The 10,229-nt window shown below is 49.7% G+C and overlaps 1 protein-coding gene across 1 annotated transcript; it reads left to right on the top strand.

The window, feature by feature from the left end:
* The first annotated feature begins 2,307 nt into the window (after positions 1-2,307).
* GSX2 (GS homeobox 2) lies at positions 2,308-4,099 on the top strand. The gene is made up of 2 exons (XM_090268164.1): positions 2,308-2,881; positions 3,523-4,099. Exons 1-2 carry the CDS (start codon positions 2,308-2,310, stop codon positions 3,861-3,863), a joined length of 915 nt encoding a protein of 304 aa, XP_090124290.1. The 3' UTR covers positions 3,864-4,099.
* The last annotated feature ends 6,130 nt before the right edge of the window (positions 4,100-10,229 follow it).

The raw sequence follows: 10,229 nt of genomic DNA, 5'->3' as shown, positions 1-10,229 counted from the left end.
AGCATACCCAGAACCGCTGGGAACATTGTGATCCAAAACTTCAGCCCAAAATAGATTTTGGATAACTCTACCTAGCCCAGAGAAGTAAAAAGGAGAAAGGCATATATATTTACAAAGTGAACAAATAAAATACATCTTACATACAATATCTTATAATATATAACTTTTAAAATTATATTACTATATATGTATATATATTACTTGCAAAGTGAATGGGGTATCATACCATCTATTTGAACAATTTAGACCTGTAAAAAAACACTGTCATTAAGTCAGTCTTAATGGTGGAGCTCCCAGTCTTCTTTCGGGGGCTGGAATGATCCCAGGGATTGCCTGGATTCTATCAATTTGAGTGAGGTTGGACTGGACCAGGCAGGGCCAGGTTCAGGCTGAGTGTCTGCTATGGCTGCACCGACAAACCTTGTGGTACAAAAGTAGTTACAGCTGAGTTGCCCTAAGTTAAGCCCCGAGACTCCTTAATTGTTGTCACAAGATGTTGGATTAGCACATTTCTGGAATAGCTGTCTGTTTATGCTCTGGAGACCCACGATCCACTAACCACTTTCTAATTGAATTCTAATCACATTCAAATAGCTCAATAACCAGCCTCAGCTGCAATTCATAAAACTTTAATTGCCATCCATAAATCCTGGGCTCCCCAGAGCGGGGCATCCCTACAACCCAATTACACTTCTCTAGCAGGCAAGAGAGATTGTCACAGAGATGGAAAGGGGAAAGGAGAGACAGAAAGACAGAGAACAGAGAGACAGCCATGGGTCCAGCTGATAGGTGGCACTTCTCTAGGATTTGGGCACTTGGTTCTCACAAGCGGAGGAAGTTCTGTCCCTGAGTTTCTTAGCACCACTGTGAACTCAGGCCTAAAGTTAGCTGTTTGGTGGAAAGGATCAGATTTGTAGTTTTTGCTCACCCTCCCTGCTCCAGACACATTTTCTACAGGAGAAATGAGACAAAGCTGTCACCTTGCCTTCCCCAAAGATCAATAGCCTCTATTTTGGCAGCCACCCTCTCTCACACAGCCACAAGTGCACTGGTCTTCCACTGGACCCTGTGCCAGTCAGAGATTTCCTTTTCCAAATCACTTCTCCCATCTGATGCTGGATTCCGTGAATGGTTCAATTCCCTCTGATCTTTTTGGGCTTTTAAATGAGTGCAGAGGGGACAGTGGGCTTTCTAGTTAGTCTGCCAGCTGCCCAAGATATGTAAAATGCAAAGGGACACTAGATGGACGAGGGGGGACCCAGAGCAAAGGCCTCCCCAACCCCTGCCCAGTCTTCAGGAGGGCTAGGGCTTGAGTCCTTTTTCACAAATCCTTGGGTGAAGTTTGTAGGTTTGGCCTGGACACGTAGTGGTGGAACCATTTGTAGAAAGAAAAGAGTGGCTCTTCAATATCTCTGCCAAAGGGGGAGCTGCCCAAAAGAAAAGGACACAAGGAAGGGTCTTTGATCTGAGTAGCCCCAAGTGCAAAGGCACTATAGAGCTCCTCAAAAATCAGAATGAAAAGCTTGTTAGCTTCTTAGCTGGATGGTCTCACTGTTACTCCCTGAATCAATCCCTCAGGAACTAGCCACCTAAATGACATGAATGACCTTGGCCAAGTCCAATAGTTGGAGGACTCTAAGTGTGGGCTGCAGCCTGTCCTTTGCCCATACAATTCTGCTCCAAACTGCAGGCCTCACATTTTACTGCGCCTCAGCTACGGCTGGCACAGAGAAGCAGGGAGCACAGGGCATCCCTATTCAAAAGGTCTCAAAGTCCCCACCTGGTGCGCTTTGCGGCCAGGCTCGGGGAAAAGTTGGGCTGGGGCCCGGGCTTGAGAAGGGGTGGGATGGAGGATGCAGCTCTGATTTCTCGGGAAAGCGTGGAGAAAGAAGGGGAGGAGGCCGGCCTCCCCGCAAAATTAACAAAACCTACACTTTTCAAAGTCTCCCCCACCCCCCTCCTCCGAGTTATTCCCTGCCGCGCGCCCGCCCCTCCTCGCTGCTTCTGTTGTGACTCGGGCAGCCTATCCCGAGGGTGAGGAGCTGCCGAGGAGCCTGAGCCTAGCGGTACTCAGCAGCATCACGTGCCGGGGTGGGGGCTATAAAATCCCGGAGCCGGGGCGCCGGGCGGGGGACGTAAGGATCAGCCCTCTCCAGGGACCCCTTTGTTCGCAGCCCAGACGCCGACACCTCCGAGTCCCCAAGGGCTTGACCGCCGGCATCGGCGTCGCGCCGGGGCAGAGCTGAACAGGAGAGGGGAGGGGGCACCACAGCCGGCCTGGCCCTCCAGCCACCCACCCATCCCGACATGTCGCGCTCCTTCTATGTGGACTCGCTCATCATCAAGGACTCCTCACGGCCCGAGCCCTCGCTGCCTGAGCCGCACCCCGGGCCAGATTTCTTCATCCCGCTGGGCATGCCGTCCCCATTGGTGATGTCGGTGTCCGGGCCGGGCTGTCCGTCTCGCAAGAGCGGCGCATTCTGCGTTTGCCCTCTCTGTGTCACTTCGCACCTGCACTCCTCTCGGGGGCCCACGGGCTCCGGCAGCGGGGGCGCAGGGACCGGGAGTACAGGGGCAGGGGCGGGCAGGGCGGCGGGGGGTGCCGGGGCCTTGCCCCTGCTCAAGAGTCAGTTCTCTTCAAGCCCTGGGGACGCACAGTTTTGCCCGCGCGTGAGCCACGCACACCATCACCACCACCCGCCGCAGCACCACCATCACCACCACCAGCCCCAGCAGCCTACCTCGGCTGCTGCTGCGGCCGCCGCGGCAGCTGCAGCGGCCGCCGCGGCTGCCTTGGGGCACCCACAGCACCACGCACCTGTCTGCGCCACCACCACCTACAACGTGGCGGACCCGCGGAGATTCCACTGCCTCACGATGGGTAGGGCGGGGTCTTTGGACACCTGCGCGCCCCGCTTTATCAGCTCTTGGGAACAAACTTCGCCTAGAGCGGAGAACATTGGAGCCAGTGGGGGAGGGGCGGGGGGAGGGAAGAGGGGCTTTTAGTGTAACTGCGAAGTGGTACGAAGAAGTTCCACGAAGGTGGGAGTTAGCTTACCGATCTCTCAGAGCACCCTGGTGCACCTCATTCCTGGTACCTGGTTCCCAAGTATTCCTTAATAAGGGGGCCTTATGGACGTCGAACTGGAGGGCTGAGAACTGGGATGTTAAGTAGTTGCGGTTCTGAGTGGGTGTGTTTGAACTTCAGTGTGGCATTCGGCGTTGGGTCTGGCTAAAGCGTTTAGATGCTTTTGGCTAAGCTTGACTGCCTCTGCCTCTCTGCTAGGCCTGAAAGGGGAAGATCTGACTATGCAAGCCCCCAAACCCCTTTACTTGCTTTGGACGTCTCTACTCTTCCCAGCTAAGTAAAGATGTGCTAGGAAATAGGAAAGTGTGAGGGATGGATACAGGTACTTGGTTGAGCTTCCCGGGTGGGTCATTGAGAGGCGTCCTTTCCAAGGGATGGGGTGGGAGAGCGTTTCTCGAGAATGATCTCTCTGCCCGCTCTTGGTCTGTGTGCAGGGGGCTCGGACGCCAGCCAGGTACCCAGTGGCAAGAGGATGAGGACAGCGTTCACCAGCACGCAGCTCCTGGAGCTGGAGCGGGAATTCTCTTCCAACATGTACCTGTCTCGACTCCGGAGGATCGAAATCGCCACGTACCTGAACCTGTCGGAGAAGCAGGTGAAAATCTGGTTTCAGAACCGCCGGGTAAAGCATAAGAAGGAAGGGAAGGGCACGCAGAGGAACAATCACACGGGCTGCAAGTGCGTCGGCAGCCAAGCGCATTACGCGCGCTCGGAGGATGAGGACTCCTTGTCTCCTGCCTCGGCCAACGAGGACAAGGAGATTTCCCCCTTATGAGGAAAGATCGCCTCCCTCTCAGCACTCGCTTCCGGGAGCCCCCGCAACGCCAATGCAGCAGGCACCCAGGGATAAAAATCCTCGCCCATTCGGTGGTCCCATCAGAAGGACTGAGCTGAACGTTTCTAAGGCCTGCATGCCCGGTCTGGCCCTTCATGTCTCCTCCTTGACCTATTTGTTTGGGGCTCCACTCTCAGTAATAGATTTTTTAATGTAAATAATCTAGATTCAACTCAATCTTGTCATATAACAAAAAACAAAACAAAACAGGGTTGGTTTAAGTTTAGCACTGTATGGGGTTTTTTTGAAAGCACATGCTATTTTCCCTTCCCTACTGTCTTTCAGAACCTGATAACACCGAGTTTCTTGATTATTTCATGTTGTTGTTTTTGCAGATAAAAGTATTGTATTGTGAATAATTTAGAAAAGTAAACCCTGTAGGTCTTGCTTTCTGAAACTTTGCCTGGGGAGAGTTTAAAATCCAAGTGCTGGAAGTCCCTTCTTATGTGCATAGTTTTGTATAAAATTTATATTTATATTTATTTAAATAAATGAAACAAAATCAAGGTTTTGAATTCCTGGTGTTTGCTTTCACCATCTTCCCCTGTCGCCATGGACTGAAAAAAAAAGGTGCAAATGTAGATGGTTGTGTGGGTCTCTTAGTTGAGGGAGTTTGGCACTCTGTAGGATTTCTGTGTAACAGAAACTTCTGACAAGGAGACACCTTCAGTTATGATGCCACCTACCGAGGAGTAGCTCCCCATCCTCAAAATAGCTAACCTCCTCACAGTTGACAGGACAATCCCTCCATTTAAAGTGATGCTGACAATGACTGACAGGCAAACCTTTTCATCTATTTAGAGAGAAAAGGTGAAAATCCCTTACCTACCATTTATTTTCGGTGGCAGTACCCGCCTTTGTTCTTCCTCCTAATCTCTCTTAATACTAAAAACTGAATCATGTGCAGGAATTTGAAGAGTTGTTTTTAGAAGAGCAACAATCCATCAAAGCAGGTTGGAAATCAACATGGAAACTTACAAATAATGCCGTTCATTGACTGGAAACATGACCATTCCTGGTTGTTCCTCTAGCTAAGAAGTTAGCTGGTTTTCATCAATGCCAAGAAAACAGTAGGACGGGGGCAGGAAATTAATTATTATGTCTAATGATTTATATTCTAACTTTTCCAAAATAGCATAAAGACGCCTTTGGACTCTTGTTTTTATTTTTTTGTTTTTTCTGTTGTCACTGACTCTAGCCTAAATTGTCTCCCTCCTAGTCCCTCTCTTCCCATCACTTCGCAGAGTTAATTTCTGCAAGCCCATTCCGGGAGGGAGGGGACTGGTCGTGCCCTCAGCAGGACAACCTGGCGCTCTCCTCGGTGCTGCCAGCTCCTGTCATCTAAAAGGGAAGTGAAGGTAGACACATGGAAACTAGGAGATGTCATTTTCTGCAAGCTGAATCTCACTAATTCCCACTGGTGTTATTTCTAATTATTTTCTGTAAAGATTACACCCAAGAGTTTAAAACGTAAGAACTTTTTACAACACAAACACGGACCTCTAGGTCTGACTAACTTTATGTCTGCAGTAACTGAAAGCGCACCAGGTGGGTTTGGGGCTCTAAGACAGGTCTGGAAGCTAATTTGGGGAGGAGGAGATGGTAGGGAGAAAGTGACTGCCGTTTCCCAGTTTCTCTTTTTCTCTTTCACCCTTCCTCCCTCCCTCACCCTCTCTCCCTCCCTCTCTAATCCCCCTTCTCTTCCTCTCCCCCCGCCCCCCCACCCCGCCTCCCAGAGGGAAAATCGCCCTGGAGGCCGGTCCTTATTCCAGTTCGGGTGCGGGCCGAGACGAGCTGAAAGGAGTGGCCGCACCGTGCCGACCTGAACGCGAAGCGGGCGCCGCCCTGTGCAGCCACTCGGGCCTGGTTCTGCGCGGAGGTCACTGGCATCCCTCTCGTTTCTGCCTGGGTCTGGAGGTTCAGCCTCTGCGTCTCTCTCGCACGAAGAGCCTCGGGCCCCTTGCCCTGCCCGTGGCGAAGAAGAGAGGGCGCTGAGCCGGGGCCTTTTCCAAAGGTCCCGTCTCCCTTCATCTCAATAGACAAGCCTCTCCGGGCACCAGTATGGGGGTGGGAAGATGTGAATGTCGAGGAGCAAAGAATTGTTTAAGGAGAAGGATAAAGAGGCCCCGCAGCAGTTTTCCGCCCTCCTGCCCCAAACTAAGCTTCGTCCGCGCGTCAGGCAGAAACTTCCGTCCTCTTCCCATGCACCCTCCGCTGGTTCCTCTGTCGCCTCCGCGCTCGGGCCTGGCCTTCCCCAAGTCCACGCCTATCGAGACCGAGACTCAGCGCCTCGCCTGGCTCCAGGCCCTGCGCCCGCCCGCAGCGCACAGCCATCCACTGACCAAACCCGATGCTGCGCCCAGGCCCCAGCTCCACCGCCCCACCGTGGACGGGGCACCAGCCCTCCTTGACTGTTTTTGGGCTGCTAGCATAGTCTCAGCCCCTCTCATTTAGGGCTTAGAGAAAATTACTCAGAAAAGAGAGAATAAACAATCGACCCCCCACCAGAAGCAGAGAAATTCATTCAAAAATACCTACCTAGACAGGATTTGCTAGGATGGGAGGTAGGAGGTGGGAGTGGGAGAGGGTCTTCCTTGTTCTAGGACAGTTGGTGCTCAGGGGACCTTTCTGTCACCTTCAGAGTGAACCATAAGGTCTTGTATACTAGAGTGGTTTTTCTATCCTGCCCCCCATTCAGTTAATTTTTGAAGTTTGCAAATCAGAATAAGGCCTTGAAAATCTGTCTGCTTTTAAAGTCCTAGAGTTTCACCTTGGAGTAAGAACACCCATGCCAACCCTCAGGCACACACACTCCAACACACAGATACTCTGCTAACTAATCTTGATTATGAGACATTCCAAGTGTTTCCAGCTTTATAAAGGAGAAAGTTTAAGATGTGTGGGGGTCACCCTTAACAATTTGTCTACCAGCAAAGCACTAGATGTCCCCTCTTGAGAAACAGAACTCTGTTCCCACAAAACATGGCCTCTTAGGGGCCTATAGACGCATAATGGAAAGAGAAAGAGAGTGAAAATGAGAATTAGAAATCAAGACCTTGTTTCATTAAAAGAACGAAATGAGCAGCGGGAGCCATTTGTGCGGTTGAGTCCACCTCTTTGAGAACAAGCCCTGTGGTAGCTTGGTAGCTTTAAACAGGAAAAGAGTTGAGGGTTGGGGTGGGCAGCAGGAAGGATGACTTCCTGCCCTGTGTCCTGACTCAGTGCAGACCTTCAGAGAAAGGAGGAGGGGCAGAGACCTTTCCCCTTCACCCTCCCACCCAGTGACCAACACACACCCAAGGCCAAGGGCCCAACACTGATAGTGGCACTCAGCAAGGCTTCTTGCTTGCAAAGCATGCCTAGGACAGAAAGGACCCAGAAGTCCACCCCTAGGTGTCCATGAGCCCAGGTGATAGAGACACTGGTGATGATAGACACCCCCCCCTTGCCCCCCCCCCCCCACTTATTCTGAAGTGGTCATCATAGCTTAGTTCCCACCCACCTCATTCCTTTAAGGATATCCAGGAATATTTTGGTAGAAAATAAAACTTGGGATGTGAAGTCATTGATGTCTGGCTTCCTCCTCCCTTCCTTCACCCTTCCTCCCCACCAATTCTGTCCTTTTATATCTGATCAAAATTAGGAATGTAGTTTGACCCTGGCTGAGTGCCGGACCTGGATTGAGTGCTGGCCTGTGAACTGAAAGGTCGCTGGTTCGATTCCAATCAGGGCACATGCCTGGGTTGTGGGCTGGTCCCCAGGTGGGAGCGTGTGAGAGGCAACTGATCAATATTTCTTTCCCTTTCTGTCTCCCTCCCTGCCCCTCTTTCTGAAAATAAATAAATAAAATCTTTTAAAAAAGAAAAGAAGGAAATGCAGTTTGTTGGGCCCATCCTGACTGGTCAGGGAATTGCTCTAACTAAAAGAGGTCACAGAGGGTAACAGGCTCTACGTGTATATGTGGATGTACTATGCATGCATGCATGTGTGTGTGTGTGTGTGTGCATGAGTATGAGAGAAAATAAAACAACTCTGTTGGTGGTAGTCATGTTGGGAAGAGTTATTTTCACCAGGGTTCTTTGTTTTTCATTTTTTCACTTCTACCTTTCCTGCAGGTTCCATTCATTTTTCATGGTAGCCGTTGGGAGGTTTCTTTGAGGGAGGTGGGAAAGTGCTCAGAGTTGTGCTAGGGGAAAGTAAAAAGCTAAGCAATGAGGGGAGACTAGAGAGAGCTCTGGCTGCATCTCAGGCCTTAACGTTGTGAGAGGGGAGGACTATGACATTTCGAACAGAAGTCTTTTGCTAGAGTAAATTGGGTTTAAAGGTGCAATCACTGCCTTAAAAGGAGATCCTCCTATCCTCTCCAAACACAGCCTAACACTCTCCTCGGCATGAATGCAGCTCAGTGCATCAAAGCAATTGTTCCTGTTTTCATTATTCACTGGAAATCTTTGTACCTGTTAAGGTGACAGACCTCTTAAAAGAGAAAAAATTTTAAAATATGTGATTAAGTGGTACATTTCCTAGGTTTCTATTAACATAATTTAATACAAATCTATTTTATAAATCTTTAGGCTTAACATTACTGAAAATTGAGTCTCTCTGGAAAAATAATGCTTATATCTCTTCCCTAATCCAAAAACTTGCTATTCTAAGCCAACTGGAAATATTAAAAGTAGAGGAATCTTTCATATTGCCTTTTGTTAATGGTAGAGGCATGAAGAAGAGAGACAGCCTGTCTCACAGGAGATGAGAAATTTCACTGGGATGCACCCAGGGCTTCTATACTCAAGGCCCTGACACTTGCAGTGGGTAACACAGGCTGGAACTGGGGAGAGGCCAACAAAAATGGGAATTTAAAGACATCTATTAGGGACAGAGTGGAATCAAAGCTCATGTGAAAAAAACACTAAAACCAACCTTCACTCATATTTGGAAGCAAGTTTCTTCTGTTTGGGGGAAGAAAATCTGAAGCCCGCGACCTCACTACCTTGAAAGCTACTCCATGTGGATATAGATATCCTTGTCAGTTCCCATAGCTGGACTCCTTGTTCTCAAGTGCACCCTCCAAAATTCTGGGCATCCTATTATCTCTAAAAATAGTGTTTTGTGTGTCCTTCTATTGATGTCAATGCCTGCACTTCTGCACTGGGCATTGCTTTTCTCCAAGCCGAGCCCTGTGTTTTCCTGAACCTTTGTCATACCTCTGTTGAGCCTTCCAAATCCCAAATGCAGGAAGGCCCCAGGAACTCCTCTGAGTGAATCCCAGCAGATCGGAAGTGTGTGCTGTGTGCTTAGGAAAGTAACTAGTTTCAGATTAATGAAGCAGTGACAATTTCAATCTGCTTAAAGGCGGAGGTTGGCACTGCCCAAGACTGAGCGTGGGGAGCTCGCCAGGCTGGGCTTTATATTGTCCGCTTTTCTGAAGAGCAGACAAAGATGGATAGAGAGACATTGAAAAGCAGGGGGCGTATTTCAAACAGCCCCATAAAGAGGGCTGTCACTTTAAGACAAGAACCATAGTGCTTTGATGACTTTGTATTAGCTGCACCATTTCAAATAAGAAACTAAAGTCTCTAGCGAGAGGGAGGGAAAAGGAGAGGGAGAGAGAGAGAGAGAGAGAGAGAGAGAAGGCAGAGAGAACAGAGAATGTAGCAATACTTAGCCTGTGTGAGCACCGCAGTGGGAATAATTCTTAGGCAACTACTAGGTTTCTGAAATTCATGGATAAACAACCCACAGCAGGTGCAGAGATAAAAAGGCAGGTGGGAGCTGCTCCTAATGGGAAAAAGCTCCCTGCCCATGGGCATCAGCCGGCTCTGAAGAGCTGAAGCCAGCTCGGCCTCAGTTTGCTGGGCAGTGCTGTAGCAGGTTGATCAGCTCAGCCGGCCCCAGACTGCTGAGGATTATAATGGAAATTTTTGAGAGCATGAAAGAGAAAGAATAGAAAGGAGGGGGAAGGCAGGCTTTTGGAGGCCACCTTCACAAAGCCTAATTTAAATTGTTTGGGGTCAAGCAGCAGCAAGCCACCTCCCTCCTTTCCTCCTTAATTAATTAATGACCACAATTAATTATTAGGGGTCTTGCATCTCAACCGAGATGCCTTCAGCGAGGGACTGATGAGTTGCTGGAGGCAGACACGTGGTTTTTAACTTGGAAGAGCGGAGTTGAGAGTTGGAGACGTGCCTCTCTCTTCCTGTGTCCTTTCTATCTCTGCATCTGCTTCTGTCTCTGCCTGCTTTCCTCTGGGTCTGTTTTTGTCACTTTCTTCCTAGGTTTCTCTCTTTCCCTCCCTCTCCCTCCCTC

Source organism: Furipterus horrens, unplaced genomic scaffold, assembly GCF_987537825.1.
Source record: "Furipterus horrens unplaced genomic scaffold, mFurHor1.1.pri manual_scaffold_2, whole genome shotgun sequence".
In the NCBI taxonomy this organism is placed as follows: Eukaryota; Metazoa; Chordata; class Mammalia; order Chiroptera; family Furipteridae; genus Furipterus; species Furipterus horrens.
Note: the sequence above shows the minus strand (reverse complement) of the source record. Positions and strands in the feature narration are given on the sequence as shown.